Here is a 27,291-nt window from a genome sequence, read left to right on the forward strand (position 1 = left end):
TCAAACTCATAAACATCTTTTTTTCCGCAAATAATCATTAACTTTATAATTTGATTCCAGCAACACGTGACAAAGAAGTTGGGAAAGGCGGCAAAAATAACTGATAAAGTTGAGGAATGCTCATCAAAAACTTATTTGGAACATCCCACAGGTGTGCAGGCTAATTGGGAACAGGTGGGTGCCATGATTGGGTATAAAAGCAGCTTCCATGAAATGCTAAGTAATTCACAAACAAGGATGGGGTGAAGGTCACCACTTTGTAAGCAAATTGTCGAAAAGTTTTAGAACAACATTTCTCAACAAACTATTGCAAGGAATTTAGGGATTTTACCATCTACGCTGAATAATATCATCAAAAGGTTCAGAGAATCTGGAGAAATCACTGCACGTAAGCGATGATATTACGGACCTTTGATCCCTCAGGCGGTACTGCATCAAAAACCGACAGTGTGTAAAGAATATCACCACATGGGCTCAGGAACACTTCATAAAACCACTTTCAGTAACTACAGTTGGTCGCTACATCTGTAAGTGCAAGTTAAAACTCTGCTATGCAAAGCAAAACTCATTTATCAACAATACCCAGAAACACTGCCGCAGGCTACACTGGGCCCGAGATCATCTATGATGGACTGATGGAAAGTGGAAAAGTGTTTTGTGGTCTGACGAGTCCACATTTCAAATTATATTTTGAAACTGTGGACATGGTGTCCTCCAGAACAAAGAGGAAAATAACCATCCGGATTGTTATAGGCCATGGGTGTCAAACTCTAGCCCGCGGGCCAAATCTGGCCCGTTGTGTAGTTTAATTTGGCTTTTGAGGCAATATCAATTTAGCATTCGAGCTGGCCCGCCGGTGTTATACAGCGTTGGTGCCGCTGTAACACCGCATTTACCGCTAATACTCATACTTGCCAACCCTCCTAATTTTCCCGATAGACTCCCAAAATTCAGTGCCCCTCCCGAAAATCTCCCGGTGCAACCATTCTCCCGAATTTCTACCGATTTCCACCTGGACAACTATATCGGGGGCGTGCATTTAAGGCATTGCCTTTAGCGTTCTCTACAACCTGTCGTCACGTCCGCTTTTCCTCCATACTAACAGCGTGTCACATAATATTTGTGGCTTTTACACACACACACGCACAAGTGAATGCAAGGCATACTTGGTCAACAGCCATACAGGTCACCCTGAGGGTGGCCGTATAAACAACTTTAGAACTGTTACAAATATGCGCCACACTGTGAACCCACACCAAACAAGAATGACAAACACATTTCCAGTGAACATCCACACCGTAACACAACAGAACAAATACCCAGAAATCCTTGCAGCACTAACTCTTCCGAGAAACCTCCAGCAAACTGACCAATAATTAACGTTTTATTCATGCATTTTCTCTTGCTACTTCAAGGCTTGAATGTTTGGTCCATTCATTGTTATTTTATTTTCAAATGAATTATTAGCCTGTGGAAAAAAAATTGATATTTACCTCAGAAGATTGCAAATAGAAAAAAAGGCATAACATTTTTATTTAAATTTTATTTGATATGCCGTTGATATTTGTTTAATTATTATTATTATTTGAAACTGGATTTTGCATGTCACTAAAGTTCTATAAGCCTTGCTTTTTCAATACTTAATGCAAAACTTGTTTGGGTCCCTATTAAAAGGTTAATTCGTTCAACCTTGGCCCGCGGCTTTGTTCCGTTTAAAATTTTGGCCCACTATGTATTTGAGTTTGACACCCCTGTTATAGGCGCAAAGTTCAAAAGCCAGCATGTGTGATGGTATGGGGGTGTATTAGTGCCCAAGGCATGGGTAACTTACACATCTGTGAAGGCACCATTAATGCTGAATGGTCCATACAGGTTTTGGAGCAACATATGTTGTCATCCAAGCAAAGTTATCATGTACGCCCCTGCTTATTTCAGCAAGACAATGCCAAGCGTGGTTTTGTAGTAAAAGAGTGCGGGTACTTTCCTAGCACGCCTGCAGTCTAGACCTGTCTCCCATGGAAAATGTGTGGCGCATTATGAAGCGTAAAATACGACAGCTGAGACCCCGGATTGTTGAACGACTGAAGCTCTACATAAAACAAGAAGGGGAAAGAATTCCACTTTCAAAGCTTCAACAATTAGTTTCCTCAGTTCCCAAATGTTTATTGAGTGTTGTTAAAAGAAAAGGTGATGTAACACAGTGGTGAACATGCCCTTTCCCAACTACTTTGGCACGTGTTGCAGCCATGAAATTCTAAGTTAATTATTATTTGCAAAAAAAAAAAGTTTGTGAGTTTGAACACAAAATATCTTATCTTTGTGGTGCATTCAACTGAATATGGGTTGAAAAGGATTTACAAATAATTGTATTCCCTTTTATATTTACATCTAACACAATTTCCCAACTCATATGGAAACGGGGTTTGTACTACGAAGCCACGCTCTTGCTTGATTGATTGATTGAAACTTTAGTACATATTCCGTACAATTGACCACTAAAAGGTAACACCCGAATAAGTTTTTCAACTTGTTTAAGTCGGGGTCCCCGTTAATCAGTTCAAGGTAACACCCGGCTTGCCATTGTCTTGCTGAAATAAGCAGGGGCGTCCCATGATGACGTTGCTTGGATGGCAACATATGTTGCTCCAAAAGCTGTATGTACCTTTCATCATTAATGGTGCCTTCACAGATGTGTAAGTTACCCATGCCTAGGCCACTAAAACACCCCCATACCATCACAGATGCTACCTTTTACACTTTGCGCCTAGAACAATCCAGATGGTTCTTTTCCAGTTTCCACTGGTTTCACTGGTTTTGGGGTTTGTTTATAGAGACATACTGTAATAAATAAGTAAATAATGAAGATGAAAAAATAATAACAAATAAGTATGTTTTTAGAAATGACTAAAAGCGTACCTTTTTTATATTTGCGTAGTATGTATATATTATTAATGTTGTAAATACAAATCTTTATATATCTAGAAAGGGTGGTCCTAAAGAGGTGGGCATTTTACGGAGGTCTCAAGAAGGTAACACATACAAGAATGTGTGTGTGTGTGTGTGTGTTGTGATTGATGTGGGATTAAAGTGCTCCTGTTTTCTGCCAGCATTGCTGCTGCTCTATGACATCACCAGCAAGCCGTCCTTTGACAACATCAGGGTGAGAATCCGCAATCCTTTTTATTTTTTTACTTCCTTCTTCATTCAGCGCGACGCACCTTCGCCAACGACTCGAGTCTAAAATAAAGTCACACTCAGAGTAGCGATGTCACTGCACGGAAACGTGGCCCCGCCTTATGGAATGTTTACAATGGAAACACTACAAAAAAATACAAATAGATGAGGCAATTCCTGAAGGAATGCTGGAATTGAACTGAAAGGCTGACAGAATGTAGTGTGAATGTAATAATAGTTTGAATGTTGAAGAGTTTGAATTTCCAGGAAAATTTGATTTTGGTTTGGAACTTGGGAAAGTGTTGGTTTGAATGTCCAGGATGAGTGGAATGTGTTGATGTTGGAATGGTTTGAATAGGTTGAAAAATGTGGGAATTGTGCAACTTGGAAAAATGTCAAATTCATTTTAATGGGATCTTCCTGGAAATTTTCGGAAAAGGGCAATTATTTTTAAATCCATTAGGAGCATGAGTTGTTTTGGTGTTGGAATTGTTTAAATCGGTCAAGAAATGTTGAAGTAGTAAGAGTAGCAACACTTTTTTTAATTGAGAAATTGTATTACGGAATTTGGGGAAAACCGGGAATTTTTCAAGTTCCTAAACCGTTTTGTTTTTTTGTCCTGACAAAGAGGAATGTTTTGACAGTGGAACGGTTGAAATGGGTTGAAAAATGTGAAAGGAGTTATCGCGGTGAAAAGGTTTGAAATAAGGTTAGAAAAAAACTGGAATTCCTGGAAATTTGTTGAACGTGGAAAAATGGTTGTTTGAATCGTGTTGAAGGTGGAATGGTTTGAATCGGTTGAAAAATGTGCGAATTGTGGAAGTTTCAACAATGGATAATTCATTTTGAATGGGGAAAATGTCCCTAAAAACTGGGAATTTTGGGGGAATTAATGAAGCAGAGGAGACAATTCCTGAGCAAGCTGAATATTTTGAAGTCGGAACGGTGTGAATCGGATAAAAAAAAAAATGTGGGAGTTGTGGAAGTTTGCAAAATGTCCCATTATTTTCAATGGGAATTTTCTAGAAATATTGGGATTTTTTGGGGAAAATGCTAAAAAAAATGTTGATGTTCCGAATGAGTGGGTTGTTTTTGGAATTTTTCAATTTGGTCGAGAAATGTTGATGTAGTAAAATTTGTCATTGAGATATGGTTTTAAGGAATTCCTGAAATTTTGGGAAAACTGGGAATTTTTTTGGAATTAATGAAGTAGAGCACACAATTCCTGAACAAGCTGAATATTTTGAAGTTGGAACGGTGTGAATCGGATAAAAAAAAATGTGGGAGCTGTTGAAGTTTGCAAAATGCCCCATTATTTTCAATGGGAATTTTCTAGAAATATTGGGATTTTTTGGGGAAAATGCTAAAAAAAATGTTGATGTTCCGAATGAGTGGGTTGTTTTTGGAATTTTTCAAATTGGTCGAGAAATGTTGATGTAGTAAAATTTTTCATTGAGAAATGGTTTTAAGGAATTCCTGAAATTTTGGGAAAACTGGGATTTTTTTTTGGAATTAATGAAGTAGAGCACACAATTCCTGAACAAGCTGAATATTTTGAAGTTGGAACGGTGTGAATCAGATAAAAAAAATGTGGGAGCTGTGGAAGTTTGCAAAATGTCCCATTCTTTTCAATGGGAATTTCCGAGAAATTTTGGGATTTTTTGGGGAAAATGCTAAAAAAAAATGTTGATGTTCTGAATGAGTGGATTGTTTTTGGAATTTTTCAAATTGGTCGAGAAATGTTGATGTATTACAATTTTTCATTGAGAAATGGTATTAAGGAATTCCTGGAATTTTGGGAAAACTGGGAATTTTGGGGGAATTAATGAAGTAGAGCACACAATTCCTGAACAAGCTGAATATTTTGAAGTCGAACGGTGTGAATCGGATAAAAAAAAATGTGGGAGTTGTGGAAATTTGCAAAATATCCCATTCTTTTCAATGGGAATTTCCGAGAAATTTGGGGATTTTTTGGGGAAAATGCTAAAAAAAAAAATGTTGATGTTCTGAATGAGTGGGTTGTTTTTGGAATTTTTCAAATTGGTCGAGAAATGTTGATGTATTAACATTTTTCATTGAGAAATGGTATTAAGGAATTCCTGGAATTTTGGGAAAACTGGGAATTTTGGGGAATTAATGAAGTAGAGCACACAATTCCTGAACAGGCTGAATATTTTGAAGTTGGAAACGGTTTGAATTTGGATGAAAAAATGTTGGAGTTGTGGAACTTTACAAAATGTTCCATTCTTTTCAATGGGAATTTCATCGAAATTTGAGAATTCGGGAAAAGCAGGAATTTTGGGGGGGAAATGCTAAAAAATGTTAATGTTCTGAATGAGTTGGTTGTTTTTGGAATTTTTCATGTTAATGTCTTAACATTTTTAATTGAGAAATGGTATCAATGAATTCCTGGAATTTTGGGAATACCGGGAATTTTTCCAGTTCAAAAAACAACCTAGAGTTTTGTCCTGATTAAGAGGAATGTTTTGACGGTGGAACGGCTTAAGTAGGTTGAAAAATGTGGGAAGAGTAGTCGACAGAGAAAAGGGTGAAAATAGGGTTTGGAAAACCGGGAATTCCTGAATTTTTATTTTAACTTGGAAAATCAATACTTTGAAGTTCCAGGATGAGTGGAATGTGTTGAAGGTGAAGTGGTTTGAAAACGTTGAAAAATGTGAAAATTGTGGAAGTTGAGTAGGGAAAATTGTCCTAAAAAACTGGGAATTCTAGGAAATCCAAGATTTTTTTTTTTTAGTTGTTGAAGTAGAGCACACAATTCCTGAACAGGCTGAATATTTTGAAGTTGGAACGGTTTGAATTTGGATAAAAAAAATGTTGGAGTTGTGGAACTTTACAAAATGTCCCATTCTTTTCAATGGGAATTTCATCGAAATTTGGGAATTTCGGGAAAAGCAGGAATTTTTGGGGGAAAATGCTAAGAAATGTTAATGTCCTGGTTGAGTTGGTTGTTTTTGGAATTTTTCAATTGGTCGATAAATGTTAATGTCTTAACATTTTTAATTGAGAAATGGTATCAAGGAATTCTTGGAATTTTGGGAAAACCGGGAATTCTTCGAGTTCAAAAAACAACCTAGATTTTTGTCCTGATTAAGAGGAATGTTTTGACGGTGGAATGGCTGAAGTGGGTTGAAAAATGTGGGAGGAGTAGTTGACAGAGAAAGGGGTGAAAATAGGGTTTGGAAAACCTAAAATTCCTAGAATTTTTATGTCAACTTGGAAAATTGATACTTTGAAGTTCCAGATGAGTTGTGTTGAAGGTGAAGTGGTTTGAAAACGTTGAAAAATTTGAAATTGTGGAAGTTGAGTAGGAAAATGGTCCTAAAAACTGGGAATTCTAGGAAATCCAAGATTTTTTTTTTTTAGTTGTTGAAGTAGAGCACACAATTCCTGAACAGGCTGAATATTTTGAAGTTGGAACGGTTTGAATTTGGATAAAAAAATGTTGGAGTTGTGGAACTTTACAAAATGTCCCATTCTTTTCAATGGGAATTTCATCGAATTTTGGAATTTCGGGAAAAGCAGGAATTTTGGGGGGAAAATGCTAAAAAATGTTAATGTCCTGGTTGAGTTGGTTGTTTTTTGAATTTTTCAATTGGTCGATAAATGTTAATGTCTTAACATTTTTAATTGAGAAATGGTATCAAGGAATTCTTGGAATTTTGGGAAAACCGGGAATTTTTCCAGTTCAAAAAACAACCTAGATTTTTGTCCTAATTAAGAGGAATATTTTGACGGTGGAACGGCTGAAGTGGGCTGAAAAATGTGGGAAGAGTAGTTGACAGAGAAAAGGGTTTGGAAAACCGGGAATTTCTGGAATTTTTATTTTAACTTGGAAAATTGATACTTTGAAGTTCTAGGGTGAGTGGAATGTGTTGAAGATGGAGTGGTCTGAAAACGTTGAAAAATGTGGAAGTTGATTAGGGAAAATGTTCCTAAAAACTGGGAATTCTAGGAAATCCCCCCAAAATTTTTTAGTTGTTGAAGTAGAGCACACAATTACTGAACAGGTTAAATTTTTTGAAGTTGGAACGGTTTGAATCGGATAAAAAAATGTGGGATTTCTGGAACTTTGCAAAATGTCCCATTCTTTTCAATAGGAATTTCGGGAAAAAGCGGGAATTTTTTTGGGGAAAAAAAGTTAATGTTCTAAATGAGTTGGTATTGGAATTTTTCGAATCGGCCAGTAAATGTTGAAGTATTAACAATTTTAATTGAGAAATGGTATTAAGGAATTCCTGGATTTTCTGGAAAACCGGGAATTTTTCCAGTTCCAAAAAACAACTTAGATTTTTCCTGATTAAGAGGAATGTTTTGATGGTGGAACAGTTGAAGTGGGTTGAAAATGTGGAAATAAGGTTGGGAATAAGGTTAGAAAAAAACAGAAATTCCTGGTAATGTGTGGAAAAATGGGTGTTTGAATTTCCAGGGTGAGTTGAATATGTCGAATATATATATATATATATATATATATATATATATATATATATATATATATATATATGTATATACATACATATATACTAGGGATGTCAGATAATATCGGACTGCCGATATTATCGGCCAATAAATGCTTTAAAATGTATTATCGGAAATTATCGTTATCGGTTTTGAAATTATTGGTATCTGTTTCGAAAACTGAAATTTGTGACTTTCTAAAAAGCTGCTGTGTACACGGACGTAGGGAGAAGTACAGAGCACCAATAAACCTTAAAGGCACTGCCTTTGGGTGCCGGCCCAATCACATAATATTTGCGGGCATTTCAGAAGCACAAGTGAATGCAAGACATACTTGGTCAACAGCCATACAGGTCACACTGAGGGTGGCCTTATAAACAACTTTAACAATGTTACAAATATGCGCCACACTGTGAACCCACGCCAAACAAGAATGAAAACCACATTTCGGGAGTACATCCGCACTGTAACACAACATAAAAACAACAGAACAAATACCCAGATCCCTTGCAGCACTAAGTCTTCCGGGACGCTATAATAGACAATATACACCCTACCCCCCACCTCAACCTTCTCATAGTCTCATGTCCCAAATTCCAAGCTGCTGTTTTGAGGCATGTTAAAAAAGAAAAAATGCACTTTGTGACTTCAATAATAGATATGGCAGTGCCATGTTGGCATTTTTTTCCATAACTTGATTTATTTTGGAAACCCTTGTTGCATTGTTTAATGCAGTGGTTCTCAAATAGGGGTACGCGTACCCCCGGGGGTACTTGAAGGTATGCAAAGGGGTACGTGAGATTGTTTTTAAATATTCTAAAAATAGCAACAATTCAAAAATCCTTTATTAATATATTTGTTGAATAATACTTCAACAAAATATGAATGTAAGAATTGCAACAATGCAATATTCAGTGTTGACAGCTAGATTTTTTGTGGACATGTTCCATAAATATTGATGTTAAAGATTTATTTTTTTGTGAAGAAATGTTAAGAATGAAGTTGATGAATCCAGATGGATCTTTATTACAATCCCCAAAGAGGGCACTTTAAGCACCCGGGCGGTGTAGATCGGTTGTTAGAGTGGCCAGGCCGGCAACTTGAGGGTTCCAGGTTCGATCCCCGCTTTTGCCATCCTAGTTACTGCCGGTGTGTCCTTGGGCAAGGCACTTTACCCACCTGCTCCCAGTGCCACCCACACTGCTTTAAATGTAACTTAGATATTGGGTTTCACTATGTAAAGTGCTCTGAGTCACTAGAGAAAAATCACTATATAAATATAATTCACTTCACTACTTCTATGTGTAGAAATCTTTATTTATAATTGAATCACTTGTTTATTTTTCAACAAGTTTTTAGTTATTTTTATATCTTTTTTTTCCCCCAAATAGTTCAAGAAAGACCACTACATATGAGCAATATTTTGCACTGTTTTACAATTTAATAAATCAGAAACTGATGACATAGTGCTGTATTTTACTTCATCTCTTTGTCTCAACCAAACATTTTTTGCTCTGATTAGGGGGTACTTGAATTAAAAAATGTTCACTGAAAAAAGGTTGAGAACCACTGGTTTAATGCATCCAGCGGAGCATCACAACAAAATTAGGCATAATAATGTGTTCACTCCACGACTGTATAATTAAGGGTTGGACAATATCGGGATATCGGCAAAAAAGCCATTATCGGACATCTCTAATATACCGTATTTCCTTGAATTGCCGCCGGGGCGCTAATGATTTTAAAACCTCTTCTCACTCCGGCGCTTACCAAAGGCATGCGGTAAATTTAGGCCTGCGCTTATAAATTTGAGTGTGATGTAAGGATACCATCATGAAAAGAACATTTAATTCAAAAAAACGTTATTATGTTCTTACCTTTACTTATAAAGTCCATGCGCAGCTCCTTCTGATCAAAAGCATCGATAACTTGTTTATAGAAGTCTTCCTTATCTTTCTTCAGTTTTAAAAGTCTCTCTGTCTCGATGGAGATCTTCCTTTATCACCTCCTGCTTCGATTGAAAGTCCAGTTTAGAGAACTGTTTTATATATGGAATCCTCCATGTTAAAAGTGCAAGCGAGAGGAAACAATAAACGATCGCTGCTCACTCTTGCTGCTTGTTGTCACTTCTTCTGCAGCCGAGTAGTCGCAGGAAGGATCACTAGCGCCCTCTACCACCAGGAGGCGGGAGTCGTTTAATGACTCATATTTGACACACGCAGCTACGGTATATTAATAAAACATAGCTGCTTACTGTTCTTTTTAGCATATTCAATAGCTTGGAACTTAAATCGTACTGACTAGCGCTTAAAGGCCTACTGAAAGCCACTACTACCCACCACGCAGTCTGATAGTTTATATATCAATGATGAAATATTAACATTTTAGTTTACTAAATTGAAATTTTAAATTTCCCGGGAGTTTCTTCTTGAAAACGTTGCGTAATGATGACGTGTACGCGTGACGTCACAGACTGTTAGGAAATATGAGCGCTGCACACACACACAGCTAAAAGTCGTCTGCTTTAACGGCATAATTACACAGTATTCTGGACATATGTGTTGCTGAATCTTTTGCAATTGGTTCAATTAATATTGGAGAAGTCACAGTAGAAAGATGGAGTTGGGAAGCTATAGCCTTTAGCCACACAAACACACGGTGATTCCTTGTTTAAAATTCCCGGAGGTGAAACTTTACTATGGATCACAGCGAACATGGATCCCGACAAAATGTCAACCAGCAGGTTTCGGTGAGAAAATTGTGGTAAAAAGTCGCTTCTTAACGGAGATCAGCTGAGCTTGCGCCGTCGACTTCCCTGAGACACTGCATCAAGACACCCATGGACACACACCTCCGACTATCAGGTACTATTAAACTCACTAAAACACTAGCAACACAATAGAAAGATAAGGGATTTCCCAGAATTATCCTAGTAAATGTGTCTAAAAACATCTGAACCCGTCCCAATGCAATCGCGTTTTTTTTTTTTTTACTTTTTTTTTTTTCTAGTCCGTCGCTATCAATATCCTCAAACACGAATCTTTCATCCTCGCTCAAATTAATGGGTAAATTGTCGTTTTCTCGGTCCGAATAGCTCTTTTTGTTGGAGGCTCCCATTAAAATCAATATGAATATGTGAGGAGCCATCAACATGTGACGTCACCGTCTGCGACTTCCGGTAAAGGCAGGGCTTTTCTCTTAGCACCGAAAGTTGCAAACTTTTTCGTGGATGTTCTCTACTAAATCCTTTCAGCAAAAATATGGCAATATCGCGAAATGATCAAGTATGACACATACAGTTGTGATCAAAATTATTCAACCCCTACACAATTTTGGTGTTTTTAGCAAGTTGGACATTTATTCCGTATTTTGTTTATAGTCATATCAAATAAAGATGCATTAAATAGACAAATGCAACTTGAATTACAACATTATATTTTGTAACATACCAAACAGTGTCATTTCTCATAATATCTCATTGACAAAATTATTCAACCCCTTGAAGATCATAACTCTTAAGAACAGAATTTGAACAAGGTCTTTTCAATCCGGTGTTGAAAACACCTGTAGATGTGATTAGAACCATAACGAGCAACAATTAAACTGATTGAAAAAAACTGTGACGGTCAGCTACTTGTAGATGGTCAATGGAGTATTTGCAACATGGTGAAGTCCAGGGAGTGGTCAAAGAAGTCAAGAGAGGAGGTAATTTCTCTTCATAAGAAAGGATATGGATATAAGAAAATAGCAAAGACATTACACATTCCAAGAGACACAGTTGGGAGCATAATTCGCAAGTTTAAAGCTAAAGGCAGAGTGGAAACACTACCTGGGCGTGGTGGAAAGAGAATGCTGTGTGCAACTGCTGTCCGGTATTTGAAGCGTACAGTGTTGAAAAACCCACGGGTAACAGCTGAGGAACTACAACAGGACATTGCAGAGGGGGGGGGGAACGCAGGTTTTGTCCCAGACAATAAGAGATGAAGGCCTCCAGGCCAGAACTCCCAGGCGCACCCCACTTCTGACTACCAGGCACAAGGAAAATAGACTCCAGTATGCCAAAAATCATCTGTACAAACCCCAAAGGTTTTGGGAAACTGTTCTATGGAGCGATGAGACAAAAGTGGAACTCTATGGGCCTATGAATCAACGTTATGTCTGGAGGAGAAAAAAATGAAGCTTACAAAGAGAAGAACACCTTACCTACTGTTAAGCATGGTGGGGGGTCAATCATGCTCTGGGGCTGTTTCTCTGCCTCACGTACCGGGAATCTCCAGCGCGTTCAGGGCATTATGAATTCTATTTCCTAGCAGGATATATTAGCTGCAAATGTCATGAAGTCAGTGAGGAAGCTGAGGCTTGGGAGACGTTGGACCTTCCAACAGGACAAGGATCCCAAGCATACCTCCAAATCAACATCAGAGTGGTTGCAGAAGAAGGGCTGGAAGACTCTGGAGTGGCCTTCACAGTCGCCAGACCTAAATCCTCTAGAAAAGCTGTGGTGGGACTTGAAGAAGGCAGTTGCAGCACGCAAATCCAAGAATATGAATGAACTGGAGGCCTTTGCCCAATCGGAATGGGCTAAAATACCTGTAGATCGTTGCAAGAAGCTTGTGTCCGGTTATGTATCACCTTTGAAGGGTGTTCTACTAAGTACTAAAGATGCATGGAACTAGGGGGTTGAATCATTTTGTCAATGAGATATTAAAGGGGAACATTATCACCAGACCTATGTAAGCGTCAATATATACCTTGATGGTGCAGAAAAAAGACCATCTATTTTTTTAACCGATTTCCAAACTCTAAGTGGGTGTATTTTGGCGAATTAAACGCCTTTCTGTTCATCGCGCTGGAGGCGATGACGTCAGAATGTGACGTCGCCGAGGTAACACACCCACCATTTTCATTTTCAACACATTGCAAACACCGGGTCTCAGCTCTGTTATTTTCCGTTTTTTTTTTACTATTTTTTGGAACCTTGGAGACATCATGCCTCGACGGTGTGTTGTCGGAGGGTGTAACAACACTAACAGGGAGGGATTCAAGTTGCACCACTGGCCCGAAGATGCCAAAGTGTCTGCCGCCAGACCCCCATTGAATGTAAAGGAGTGTCTCCACATTTGACCGGCGATGCTAAGGCGGACATGGCACAGAGATGTATAGATAACCCGCAGATGCATTTGCAACGATATTCAACGAAATCACAAAGGTCAGTTTTGTTGATGTTGACTGCCAGCTAATTGATGCTAACATGCTACGCTAATCGATGCTAACATGCTATTTACCGGCGGTGCTAAAGCAGACATGGAACAGAGATGTATGGATAACCTGCAGATGCATTTGCAACTATATTACGTTTCCTTCCACCCACATTTAATGCGAAACAAACACTTACCAATCGACGGATTTAAGTTGCTCCAGTGTCACAAGATGCGAAAGTCCTGATCGTTTGGTCCGCACATTTTACCGCCGATGCTAACGCAGCTATTCGGCCATGCTATGGCTATGAATAGCGTCAATAGCTACTTGCTCAATAGCTTCAGTTTCTTCAATATTTTCATACTCCAACCATCTGTTTCAATACATGCGTAATCTGTTGAATCGCTTAAGTCGCTGAAATCCGAGTTTGAATCCGAGCTAATGTCGCTATATCTTGCTGTGGTATTCCCATTGTTTGTTTACATTGGCAGCACTGTGTGACGTCACAGGGAAATGGCCAGTGTCTTTGCAGAGAGACGAAAATAAGGCACTTTAAAGCTTTATTTAGGGATATTCCGAGACCGGCAACATTTTGAAAAAAACTTCAAAAAATACAACAAGCCACTGGGAACTGATTTTTATTGTTTTTAACCCTTTTGAAATTGTGATAATGTTCCCCTTTAAGAAAAATGTCCTTTTTTGCTATTTTGTAAAATACAGTGTTACATTTTAAGTTGCATTTGTCTATTTGACACATCTTTATTTGATATGACTATAAATAAAATACAGAATAAATGTCCAACTTGCTAAAACACCAAAATTGTGTGGGGGTTGAATAATTTTGATCACAACTGTAGAACGGACCTGCTATCCCCGTTTAAATAAGAAAATCTCATTTCAGTAGGCCTTTAATCTTATTCCATTTATGCGATTTCAAATGACTGAAATCAGCCTCCTCCATTTTGAAAATGATGACGTGACGAGCTTGACCCGGCAGAAATTCTAGATATGCGCTAATAAAAATGATATTTTGCGAAACAAGTTTGACCCGGCAGTAATTCTAGGCAGAGGCGTACTATATACCCGGCAGCAAATCAAGGAAATACGGTATACTGTTTTGGGGCTTACACACAAAGTGATATTTGTGTGAGTATTTATTTCTTCTCCACATCTTATAAGTGAGACTAGTGATGGTTTCGTTGATAAAAACCTCAAGTCTTTTAAAAAAAAAAAAAAAAAAAAAAGGACGCCTCCTGTACTCCATCTTGGTTCGTTGAGGAGCTGCACAGGAAGCCGAGAAGCTTAGGAACAGTCCAAGTGTGCCTCTGAACGCTCTTTGTCTTGCTGTCTTTAAAGGCTTGGCTCAACGAGATCCACGACTACACCCAGAAGGATGTGGTCATTATGTTGCTGGGCAACAAGGTGAGCGGAGCTTCTTTTATTTTGAAAAACCCCGGCACGATAATCACCTTCGTTATGCATCGCCTCACACGTTCATAATCCTCCTCCTCGAGCGTGTTCTGGCACGAAGCCATTTTGCCTCGCAACCCCCCTCGGTGATGAAAGTCTCCTTCCTGTCATAACTCATCTGTCAGGAGGCGCCCTCTGGTGGCGGGGAGAGGACTCTCTTCTCCGGGGGGGGTCACGGCCCGCGGTCTGCAGGGAGCTCTGGAACATCCTCTTATCTGCAGACTGGCGGGCAGATAAGAGGATGTTTGGAGCGCGGTACGACTTGGAGCACTGTCCGTCTGTGACCTTTCACCTCTTTTCTGCTGCCTTGCAGTCGGACATGGCCGCCGAGAGGGTGGTGAAGACCGAGGACGGGGAGAAGCTGGCCAAGGTATTGTGGGACTACTTTTGACTTTTTTCACATCCCCCTAATTGAAATACGACTGAGAACCTCCCCTTATTTTCTAGAATATATAATAAGCCAGACCCACTCAATTTTACAAAACCCAAAAGCAGTGAAGTTGTCAGGTTGTGTAAATGGTAAATAAAAAGAGAATACAACAAATTCTTTTCAACTTATATTCAATTGAATAGACTGCAAAGACAAGATATTTCACCTTCACACTGAGAAACTTCATTTTTTTTTTTTTGCAAATAATCATTAACGTAGAATTGAAGGGAACGAACATGTCGCAAAAAAGTTGTCACAGGGGCATTTTTACCAGTGTGTTACATGACCTTTCCTTTTAACAACACTCAGTAAAGGTTTGGGAACTGAAGAGACACATTTTTGATGTGGAATTATTTCCTATTCTTGCTTGATGTACAGCTTAAAGGGGAACATTATTACAATTTCAAAAGGGTTAAAAACAGTAAAAATCAGTTCCCAGTGGGTTGTTGTATTTTTTGAATTTTTTTTCAAAATTTTACCGGTCTCGGAATATCCCTAAATAAAGCTTTAAAGTGCTTGATTTTCGCTATTTGCGATGCGACTATCCATTTCCCTGTGACGTCACACAGTTCTGCCAATGTAAACAAACAATGGGAATACCACAGCAAGATATAGCGACATTAGCTCGGATTCAAACTCGGATTTCAGCGACTTAAGCGATTCAACAGATTACGCATGTATTGAAACGGATGGTTGGAGTATGAAAATATTGAAGAAGAAACTGAAGCTATTGAGCGAATAGCTATTGACGCTATTCATAGCCATAGCATGGCCGAATAGCTGCGTTAGCATCGCCGGTAAAATGTGCGCACCAAACGATCAGGACTTTCGCATCTTGTGACACTGGAGCAACTTAAATCCGTCGATTGGTAAGTGTTTGTTTCGCATTAAATGTGGGTGGAAGGAAACGTAATATAGTTGCAAATGCATCTGCAGGTTATCCATACATCTCTGTTCTATGTCTGCTTTAGCACCGCCGGTAAATAGCATGTTAGCATCGATTAGCGTAGCATGTTAGCATCGATTAGCTGGCAGGCAACATCAACAAAACTCACCTTTGTGATTTTGTTGACTATCGTTGCAAATGCATCTGCAGGTTATCCATACATCTCTGTGCCATGTCTGCTTTAGCATCGCCGGTCAAATGTGGAGACACTCTGGCACATTCAATGGGGGTCTGGCGGCAGACACTTTGGCATCTTCGGGCCAGTGGTGCAACTTGAATCCCTCCCTGTTAGTGTTGTTACACCCTCCGACAACACACCGACGAGGCATGATGTCTCCAAGGTTCCAAAAAATAGTCAAAAAAACGGAAAATAACAGAGCTGAGACCCGGTGTTTGTAATGTGTTGAAAATGAAAATGGTGGGTGTGTTACCTCGGCTACGTCACATTCTGACGTCATCGCCTCCGGCGGGATAAACAGAAAGGCGTTTAATTCGCCAAAATTCACCCATTTAGAGTTCGGAAATCGGTTAAAAAAATAGATGGTCTTTTTTGTGCACCACCAAGGTATATATTGACGCTTACATAGGTCTGCTGATAATGTTCCCCTTTAAGTTGTTCAACAGTTTCCTCCCTCATATTTTAGCCTTCACACATTTTCAATGTCTGGACTACAGGCAGGCCAGTCTAGTACCCGCACTCTTTTAGTATGCAGCCACGCTGTTGTAACACCTGGCTTGGCGTTGTGTTGCTGAAATAAGCAGGGGCGTCCACGATAACAACATATGTTGCTCCAAAAGCTGTATGTACCTTTCAGCATTAATGGTGCCTTCACAGATCTCCCGTCCAAAGGCAAAACCTAGTAACTCACTTCTAGCTGATTTTGAGAAAACAAAAGGAAAACCAATCTATCTTGATGCTGTCTTACAAAGATCTACAAAGTCATCAAACGTATAGATGTTTTCTTGAGCTTTCATTTTCTTGCCGATTGAGCCATGGATTGAATCTGCTCTCATGAACGTGTGCCCTTTCTCCAGATATTTTATCACAATCTCGGGTGGGCCCCATTCTGCGTTCGCACATCGGGCAAGAGCCGTGTACAGCGTCCAGTTTTTAATTTTGACTTCCACAGTTATTTGCCCAAAAGAGTATGCAAGGGGAAGAATCAAGAGCAATACATTTAATGAAGTTGCTTGCAACGTCCTGGGCCAATCTTCCAAATATCCCCTCGTGCCATAATATCACATAATCAGCTTGACCGTCGGCCCCCATTCCTGCAAATGTCTCATTAAAGACAATAAGGCGACTGACAAAGAAGCTCCGATTGGTCCCTTGAGATACTAGGTTTTTCTGTTGTATCTACGCTGTTATGTGGTAGTTGCTAGGTCCTGCCATGCGCGTAACAGCTTACTTACGGAACAAATTACAATATCGCATACACTAATGTAAAGCATACCACCTAGGAACTCCAAAATTATCATCAGCTCAGTTTTGACCAAAATTGAGTTACTGGGTTTTGCCTTTGGACGGGAGAGATGTGTAAGTTACCCATGCCTTGGCCACTAATACACCCCCATACCATCACACATGCTGCCTTTTACACTTTGCGCCTAGAACAATCCGGACGGTTCTTTTCCTCTTTGGAGGACACGACGTCAACAGTTTCCAAAAACAATTTGAAATGTGGACACGTCAGACCGCTGAACACTTTTCCATTTTGCATCAGTACATTTTAGATGAGCTCGGGCCCAGCGAAGCCGGCGGCGTTTCTGGGTGTTGTTGATAAATGGCTTTGGCTTTGCATAGTAGAGTTTTAACTTGGACCTACAGATGTAGCGACCAACTGTAATTACTGACAGTGGTTTTCTAAAGTGTTTCTGAGCCCATGTGGTGATATCCTTTACACACTGATGTCGCTTTTTGACGCAGTACCGCCAGAGGGATCGAAGGTCACGGGCTTAGCCGCTCGCGTGCAGTGATTTCTCCAAATTCTCTCAACGTTTTGATGATATTACAGACCGTAGATGGTGAAATCCCTAAATTCCTTGCAATAACTCATTGAGAAATGTTGTTCTTCAACAATTTCCTCAGGCATTTGTTGACAAAGTGGTGACCCTCACTCCGTCCTTGTTTGTGAATGACTGAGCATTTCATTCAAGCTGCTTTTATGCCCAACCATGGCACCCACCTGTTCCCAATTAGCCTGTTCACCTGTGGGATGTTCCATATAAGTCTTTGACGAGCGTTTCTCAACGTTCTCAGTCTTTTTTGCCACTTGTGCCAGCTTTTTTTAAACTTGCTGCAGGCATCAAATTTCAAATGAGCGAATATTTGCAAAAAAATACAGACGTTTTCCAGTTAGAACTATGAATATCTTGTATTTGCAGTCTATTCAATTGAATATGGGTTGAGAAGGATTTGCAAATAATTTTTATTTACCATTTACACAACGTGACAACTTCACTGCTTTTGGGGTTTGTATGTTAATATTAACACAAACACACATAGTAACAAATGTTAACGACACTAGCTTGATTACATTGTAATAGCGTGTACAAATATTCATGAAAACACTCCTACAGACATCACACGTGGGATGCTTGAGTAAGTAAGAATTGTTTTAGTTATATTGTAAAACTTACCAACGTTGCTCAGAGGGACGAATGAAGAACCACTACGAGTAGAAACGCTATGGACGGCCACAAGACTGAATGGCGGTTATAAGCACTTGTCGAAGTGAGCGAACTCGTCCAAAAGATGGCGCTGTAGCACAACCAGTAGCTCAGTTCAGTCATTTATTTTTTATTAGCACATTTCAAAACAAGCCCAGTTTACCAAAGTGCATCAAAACAACAACAAAAATAATAGTAGTGTCACAGAATGATGAATAAAATACAATTATCGTTGTTTAAGTGTAAACACAATTGGCCCCCGACCATTGTTGTACATTATGTACACAGTCCTGTGCAGTCGTCATAGCAACCTGATTGTTATAAACGGTGAAAAGAAACATTGTGCCTTTTTAAAAACAGCACCCAGGGGATCGAGAGAAGAGAGGACTGGTGCTAAAACTGAATCTTGGGGTACACCATACTTAAGGGCAGCATTGGTCTAAAATGACTGGAACCATTTTAGAGCTGGACCCTTAATACCCACACAAGACTCAAGGCAAGTTAGAAGAATGTTGCAGTCCTCCGTATAAAAAGCAGCAAGAACTGCAGATTGACCGGAGTCCACAGCTAAAAGCTGCTCATTAAAAACTCTTAAGTGTGTTATAGGCTTGTACGGTTTACAGGTACTAGTATAGTATCGCGGTATTAATGAATCAAAAACGGTACTATACTCACGTCATGACATTTCTGGTTTTACAAGCAGAGGAGCATGTTCGGCAGCGCACACGCACAGAGTACTTACAAGCAGACACAGTGTGTAGACAGAAAAGGGAGAATGGACGCATTTTGGTGTAAAAAGTAAAGATGAAGGTGAAGTTATAACACTGAAACACCCTCAGGAAGAGGTGCTTTAAGACATGGCTAGCTGTTTTAGCTACTTCTAAATCACAAATTTTCGTCTCCATGGCGACAAATAAAGTAAGTTTCTTACATGTACTGTTATCACTGGAGGACGAGGAATAGCTAAACATGCTTCACTACACACCGTAAGAGGATGCAGTAGCTCACCGGCATCACAATGTAAACAAACACCATGGGTGGATCTACACCTGACATCCACTGTAATGAAACTATCTAGTCGATACTACTATGATTACATCGATATTTTTTATCATCACAAAAAATGTTTTTCCCTTTTTTAAATTCATATTATGTTTATAAAGTCAGGAAATATGTCCCTGGACACATGAGGACTTTGAATATGACCAATGTATGATCCTGTAACTACTTGGTATCGGATCGATACCTAAATGTGTGGTATCATCCAGAACTAATGTAAAGTTTCAAAGAAACTTTATACAGCAAAGGAGAAAATTAATGTTTTGCTGCAGGCGATGTGTCGTGAACGTTGTCACCACTTGTTTATAAAAGTCTTTACTTTGTTGACCGGGGTGGTCACTCCTTTATTTAAATGCAAACTGTGTCGGTGTTCAAATAAGTAGCGGCTTATAGTTTGGAATTTACGGTGTTCTTTCTTTTATGTGTTGTGGTTCATGTTGGTAAGGAGGCAATGTTATGCAGAGCTGTACTTGTAACATGTTATAAGCAAAATGTACCTAAGGTTGTCTCTCTTTGGGTTGCTTGAGGAGTGTAGTTCACTTTTACGACACTGGAGGGGGGTAGGGAACGCATCATCGTATGGGTGACAAAGTCAAATACAGAGTGGGCCAAAAATTTAAAACTGAACAAAGCTGCGGGCCAAGGTTGAACAAATGAACCTTTTAATAAGGACCCAAACAAGTTTTGCATTGAATATTTTAATTTTCCTGAAGGAATCAATAAAGTACTATCTATCTATCTATTGAACAAGCAAGGCTTTTATAACTTTATAGTGAAATGCAAAATCCAGTTTCAAATAATAATAATAATAATAATTAAAAATATCAATGGCATATCAAATGAAATTTAAATAAAAATGGAATGCCTCTTTTCTATTTGCATCCTTCTGAGGTAAATATCAAAATAAACTTTTTCCACAGGCTAATAATACATTTAAATGATAAATGATAAATGGGTTGTACTTGTATAGCGCTTTTCTACCTTCAAGGTACTCAAAGCGCTTTGACACTACTTCCACATTTACCCATTCACACACACATTCACACACTGATGGAGGGAGCTGCCATGCAAGGCGCCAACCAGCACCCATCAGGAGCAAGGGTGAAGTGTCTTGCTCAGGACACAACGGACGTGACAAGGTTGGTTCTAGGTGGGATTTGAACCAGTGACCCTCGGGTTGCGCACGGCCACTCTCCCCACTGCGCCACGCCGTCCCTAAAATTCAAAAATTTGAAAATAAAATAACAATAATGAATGAATCCAACATTCGAGCCTTTGAAGTAGCAAGAGAAAGTGCGTGAATAAAACGTTCATTATTGCTCAGTTTGCTACACTCATTTGCTTTAACACCGAATATGGAACAAGCGACGCTTATATAACTTAATAGTGCACATTCAACATTCAAAAAACAAACGAAAAAACATCAATGGTGTATTAAATCAAATTTAAAAAATAAAATAAAATAATGCCTCTTTTCTATCCTTCTGAGGTAAATATCAACATTAACTTTTTCCACAGGCTAATGTGAAGTGAAGTGAATTATATTTATATAGCGCTTTTCTCTAGTGACTCAAAGCGCTTCACATAGTGAAACCCAATATCTAAATTACATTTAAACCAGCGTGGGTGGCACTGGGAGCATGTGGGTAAAGTGTCTTGCCGAGGACACAACGGCAGTGACTAGGACGGCGGAGGCTTGAATCGAACTTGCAACCCTCAGGTTGCTGGCACGGCCGCTCTACCAACCGAGCTAAGTAATCCCTATTTGCAAAATTCTACATATTTCATTCAAAATCATTTCAATCAAAGGGACATTTAATTTTGTTTTATATATTTGTATTTAGTTTTGAGTTTTGTAATCCAACCACAACTTAGATTACTTGGAAGAAAAAAGGTACTATCTGGCAACAGATCCAGGCATATTTAAGAGGTAGAAGTCAAAAACTCTTACAAAATAAAAAATAAAAAGTTGCTAAATATATCTCAGTCAAGGTTTGTTTTTACCTTACTGTGCACCTTCCCTTCCTCCTCTAAAAATTACTTTCTTTAATGAAGAAATCACCAGATATGATATTGAAAAAGTAAACTTCAATTTCAACACATCAGTGACAAAGTGATACATTTTAAAATAAAATAACAAAGAGCGGGCGGGGCTTTGGTGTAGCGGGGGTTGTATATTGTAGCGTCCCGGAAGAGTTAGTGCTGCAAGGGATTCTGGGTATTTGTTCTGTTGTGTTACGGTGCGGATGTTCTCCCGAAATGTGTTCGTCATTCTTGTTTGGTGTGGTTCACAGCGTGGCGCATATTTGTAACAGTGTTAAAGTTGTTTATAAAACCACCCTCAGTGTGACCTGTATGGCTGTTGACCAAGTTGACTTAAGTGTGTGTAAAAGCCACATGTTTGTATGGAGGAAAAGCAGACGTGACGACAGGTTGTAGAGGACGCTAAAGGCAGTGGTTTTAAGGCACGCCCCCAATATTGTGGTCCGGGTGGATATCCGGAAAAATTCGGGAGAATGGTTGCCTTTGGAGATTTTCGGGAGGCGCACTGAACTTCAGGAGTCTCCGGGAAAATCGGGAGGGTTGGCAAGTATAAGTATTAGCGGTGAATGCGGCACCAACGCTGTATAACACGGGCGGGCCAGCTCTAACGTTAATTTGATATTGCCTCAAGGGCCAAATTTGGCCCGCGGGCCAGAGTTTGACACCCATGCATCATCGCATCAGCAGAAAGTTCCTTGTCTGTTATTTAATTGGCAGCACAATACTTTACTCTCACTTTAATATCACTTGCTGTGTGCTTAAAAGTGTATCGCATATTATTGTTGTGATGCTATTTACTTTATGTTAGTCATCACATCAATTAAGGCTGGGATGTTCAGATTCTATGCACTGATGTACATTAGGGTTGTCCCAAAACCAATATTTTGGTTCCGGTACCAAAATGTATTTTGATACTTTTTGTAAATAAAGGGGACCACAAAAAAATGGAATTATTGCCTTTGTTTGAACCAAAAATGTTAGGGTGCATTTAACATATGTTTATTATTGTAATTTAGTCCTTAAATAAAATGGTGAACATACTAGACAACTTGTCTTTTAGTCATAAGTAAACAAACAAAGACCCCTAATTAGTCTGCAGTAACATATTGTGTCATTTTGTCTACATTAGGGGTGTAACGGTACGTGTATTTGGATTGAACCGTACCGAACGAGTCCCACACGTACATATTAAGTAGCGCACCGCACATTGTGAAGTGAAGTGAATTATATTTATATAGCGCTTTTCTCTAGTGACTCAAAGCGCTTTACATAGTGAAACCCAATACCTAAATTACATTTAAACCAGTGTGGGTGGCACTGGGAGCAGGTGGATAAAGTGTCTTGCCCAAGGACACAACGGCAGTGACTAGGATGGCGGAAGCGGGAATCGAACCTGCAACCCTCAAGTTGCTGGCACGGCCGCTCTACCAACCGAGCTATACCGCTTGTGTAAACAATGCACACCGAGGCACCATGAATTGATTTACGTGGACCCCGACTTAAACAAGTTGAAAAACTTATTGGGGTGTTACCATTTAGTGGTCAATTGTACGGAATATGTACTGTACTGTGCAATCTACTAATAAAAGTTTCAATCAATCAAAAAAACAACAACACACGGAATGCTAGCAACGACTGGGCTATGATAGACTGACCATACCTCCTCTTTTCAGCGGATATGTCCTCTTTTGCGGGGCTGTCCGGGTGGAGTTTATTAAACGCCTCAAATGTCCGACATTTTAAGTTAGGGTTGCGTGTATTTTCAATTTACGTTCAGGGTTAAGAAGGGGTTGAAAAGAAAACACATTGTATTCGCAGCAACATTCGTGAGGGAAGGGCAGAGACAGAGAGAGCGAGAGAGTTATGATAAACGCGTATGCTTCGCCAAGCTCTGTTTTTTACCCACAGATTTATCAGATTTAATTTTTTATTATCTATAGCAGGGGTGTCAAAAGTGTGCCCCAGGGGCCATTTGTGCCCCACAGCTAATGTTTTAAAGGCCCACGGCACATTCTAAGAATACTATTAAAATAAACAAAAACAAAAGTGAAATAAAAAAGCTTAAAGGCTAAATGTAATTTAGAAAAAGTTGCAACGTTGACTAATAAAACAAAGCTGTTTTTTTTTTCTTTCAAACTGTCATTGCTCAAAACATAATATTGAATCAAAATCCATGTTATTATGAATTATTGACCTATCCAAGTTTCCGATTACTTGACATCAAATATTCCACTAAGGAAAATATTTTTGGTGGAAGATTTAGCAAATTTGTTAAATAAATAACCAAAAAATGTATATTTTGTTGTTTTCTTACTGTACCGAAAATGAACCGAACCGTGACCTCTGAACCGAGGTACGTACCGAACCGAAATTTTTGTGTACCGTTGCACCCCTAGTCTACATTATGAGGGACAAACTGTAAAAAATGTATTATTAATCCACTTGCTCATTTACTGTTAACATCCGCTTATTTTCCGTTTCAACATGTTCTATCTACACTTCTGTTAAAATTTAATAATGTGAAGTGGATTATATTTATATAGCGCTTTTCTCTTGTGACTCAAAGCGCTTTACATTGTGAAACCCAATATCTAAGTTACATGATTTAAACCAGTGTGGGAGCAGGTGGGTAAAGTGTCTTGCCCAAGGACACAACGGTAGTAACTAGGATGGCGGAAGCGGAGATCGAACCAGGAACCCTCCAGTGGTGAATTTCCCCCAGGGATCAATAAAGTACTTTCTATTCTATTCTATTCTAAGTTGCTGGCGTGGCCACTCTACCAACTGAGCTATACCGCCCTACCTTTTCTTTGATACTTTACATTAGTTTTGGATGATACCACACATTTAGGTATGGATCTGATACCAAGTAGTTACAGGATCATACGTTGGTCATATTTAAAGTCCTCATGTGTCCAGGCATGTATTTACTGAGTTTATAAACATACTATGAATAAAAACAATGCTAAAAAATATCGATGTAATCATAGTTGTATGGATTGGATGTGCTCCTGTACTTGGTATCATTACAGTAGACGTTAGGTATTGATCCACCCATGGCATTTGTTTACATTGTGACGCCGGTGAAGCTATTCCTCACCCTCCAGTGATAATGGTACGTGTAAGAAACTCCCGGTAATTTTATTTGTCGCCATGGAGGCCAGGATTAGTGATTTAGCAGTAGCTAAAACACTGCGGCTGGATGTTAGCTGCTATCTAGCTAGCCATGTCTTAAAGCAGCTCTTCCTGAGGGCGTTTCAGTGTTATAACTTCACCTTTATCTTGACTTTTTACACCAAAATGCGTCCATTCTCCCTTTTCTGTCTACACACTGTGTCTGCTTGTAAGTACTCTGTGCGTGTGCGCTGCCGAACATGCTCCTCTGCTTGTAAAACCAACAATGTCACCGCGTTACGACGATGCTTTGTAAACATAATATAGTATCGTTTTTGCTTCATCCTGTAGCAGTCTTGTGTTTATATTTAGTTGCATTGTGGTCACTTTATTTGATCTATAATGAATGGAATTGTTTTGAATAGGAAACCATACGCACAAAAAAAACTCATGCATGTCTTCAATAGACACTTGAACGTACAAAATCTGGAATTGGACAATCTGTTATTTCTCCGGCTCTCACCCGAACTCATAATTGCTGTCCTGACCCCGACTCCCTGAAGTGATTGCTAATCCATATTAAAGCAGTCATAGAGGTCACTGCACAAAGGATACTGATTAAAACCGGGGTCACCAACCTTTTTTGAAAGCAAGAGCTACTTCTTGGGTACTGATTAATGCGAAGGGCTACCAGCTTGATACACACTTAAAAAAATTGCCCAAAATAGCCAATTTGCTCAATTTACCTTAAATAAATATATCTATATATTAAAAAAAATGGGTATTTCTGTCCGTCATTCCGTCGTACATTTTTTTTCCTTTTACGGAAGGTGTTTTGTAGAGAATAAATGATTATAAAACACTTAATTGAACGGTTTAAAAGAGGAGAAAAGACGAAAAATATTTTGAAACATAGTTTATCTTCAATTTCGACTCTTTAAAATTCAAATTTCAACCGAAAAAAAGAAGAGAAAAAAACTAGCTAATTCGAATCTTTTTGAAAAAATCTAAAAAATAATTTCTGGAACATCATTAGTAATTGTTCCAGATTAAGATTAATTTAAAATTTTTATAACATGTTTTAAATAAGTTAAAATCCAATCTGCACTTTGTTAGAATATATAAAAAATGGTACCAAGCTATATTTCTAACAAAGACAAATCATTATTTCTTCTACATTTTCCAGAACAAAAATTTTAAAAGAAATTCAAAAGACTTTGAAATAAGATTTAAAATTTATTTTACAGATTTTCTAGATTTGCCAGAATATATATTTTTTTATTTTAATCATGAGTTTGAAGAAATATTTCACAAATATTCTTCGTCGAATAAACAGAAGCTAAAATGAAGAATTAAATTTAAATGTATTTATTGTTTTTTACAATAAAAAAATAAATTTACTTGAACATTGATTTAAATTGTCAGGAAAGAAGAGGAAGGAATTTAAAAGGTATATGTGTTTAAAAATCCTGAAATAATTTTTAAGGTTATATTTTTTCTCTAAAAAAAATTTTCTGAAAGTTATAAGAAGCAAAGTAAAAAAATAAACGAATTTATTTAAACAAGTGAAGACCAAGTCTTTAAAATATTTTCTTGGATTTTCAAATTCTATTTGAGTTTTGTTTCTCTTAGAATTAAAAATGTCGAGCAAAGCGAGACCAGCTTGCTAGTAAATAAATACAATTTAAAAAATAGAGGCAGCTCACTGGTAAGTGCTGCTATTTGAGCTATTTTTAGAACAGGACAGCGGGCTACTCATCTGGTCTTTACGGGCTACCTGGTACCAGCGGGCACCGCGTTGGTGACCCCTGGTTTAAAGTCTCGGCGAAAAAGTAGCTGTGAATATTAACTAAAATGGTATTGACGTTACAATTATGGCAGTCGAAGTGTTTAGTTTTTGTTTTAGACAGCACAAAAAGCAGTGTGACAAAACTGGCTGCCTAGAAATGTTCCTGTTCCTCCATGACTCAGCGCTCCTGATCTCAGGCCAGGAAAGTTCCAAGTCGAGGAAGCTCTCAGCGCTCCAAAATAACCAACTGTCACTAAACCTTGGTGAAAGTCAATCCATTCCTAACAAAAAGATGGCAACACTTTAGTATGGGGCACACATATTCAACATTAATTAATAGCTTATTAACATGCAAATTTGTCACATATTGGCTCTTAATTAGTCATTATTAAGTACTTATTAATACCTTATTCTGATTGCCCTTATTATAAAACCAGTAAGCCATTAACGAAGAGTAGAGATGTCCGATAATATCGGACTGCCGATATTATCGGCTGATAAATGCCTTAAAATGTGATATCGGAGATTATCGGTATCGGTTTCAAAAAGTAAAATGTTTTACTTTATAAAACGCCGCTGTACAGAGTGGTGCACAAACATAGGGAGGAGTACAGAGCGCCAATAAACGTTAAAGGCACTGCCTTTGCGTGCCGGCCCAATCACATAATGTCTACGACTTCTCACACATACAAGTGAATGCAAGGCATTCTTGGTCGACAGCCATACAGGTCACACTGAGGGTGGCCGTCTAAACAACTTTAACACTTCTACAAATATGCGCCACACTGTGAACCCACACCAAACAAGAATGACAAACACATTTCGGCAGAACATCCGCACCGTAACACAACAGAACAAATACCCAGAACCCCTTGCAGCACTAACTCTTCCGGGACGATACAATATACACCCCCCCCCCCA

The 27,291-nt window shown here is 38.8% G+C and overlaps 1 protein-coding gene across 3 annotated transcripts in view; it reads left to right on the forward strand.

Moving 5' to 3' along the window:
• Positions 1-27,291, forward strand: part of LOC133541144 (ras-related protein Rab-37-like) — an 82,956-nt gene that overhangs the window by 39,882 nt on the left and 15,783 nt on the right. For 2 of the 3 annotated variants that reach the window (XM_061884253.1, XM_061884255.1), the window contains exons 5-6: positions 14,206-14,271; positions 14,633-14,689. In XM_061884253.1, coding sequence (XP_061740237.1) covers positions 14,206-14,271; positions 14,633-14,689 — 123 coding nt within the window. Of the gene's footprint in view, positions 1-3,107; positions 3,161-14,205; positions 14,272-14,632; positions 14,690-27,291 lie in introns of all 3 variants that reach the window. The other variant, XM_061884254.1, reaches the window with a different exon arrangement.

This window comes from Nerophis ophidion, linkage group LG23, assembly GCF_033978795.1.
Source record: "Nerophis ophidion isolate RoL-2023_Sa linkage group LG23, RoL_Noph_v1.0, whole genome shotgun sequence".
NCBI lineage: Eukaryota > Metazoa > Chordata > Actinopteri > Syngnathiformes > Syngnathidae > Nerophis > Nerophis ophidion.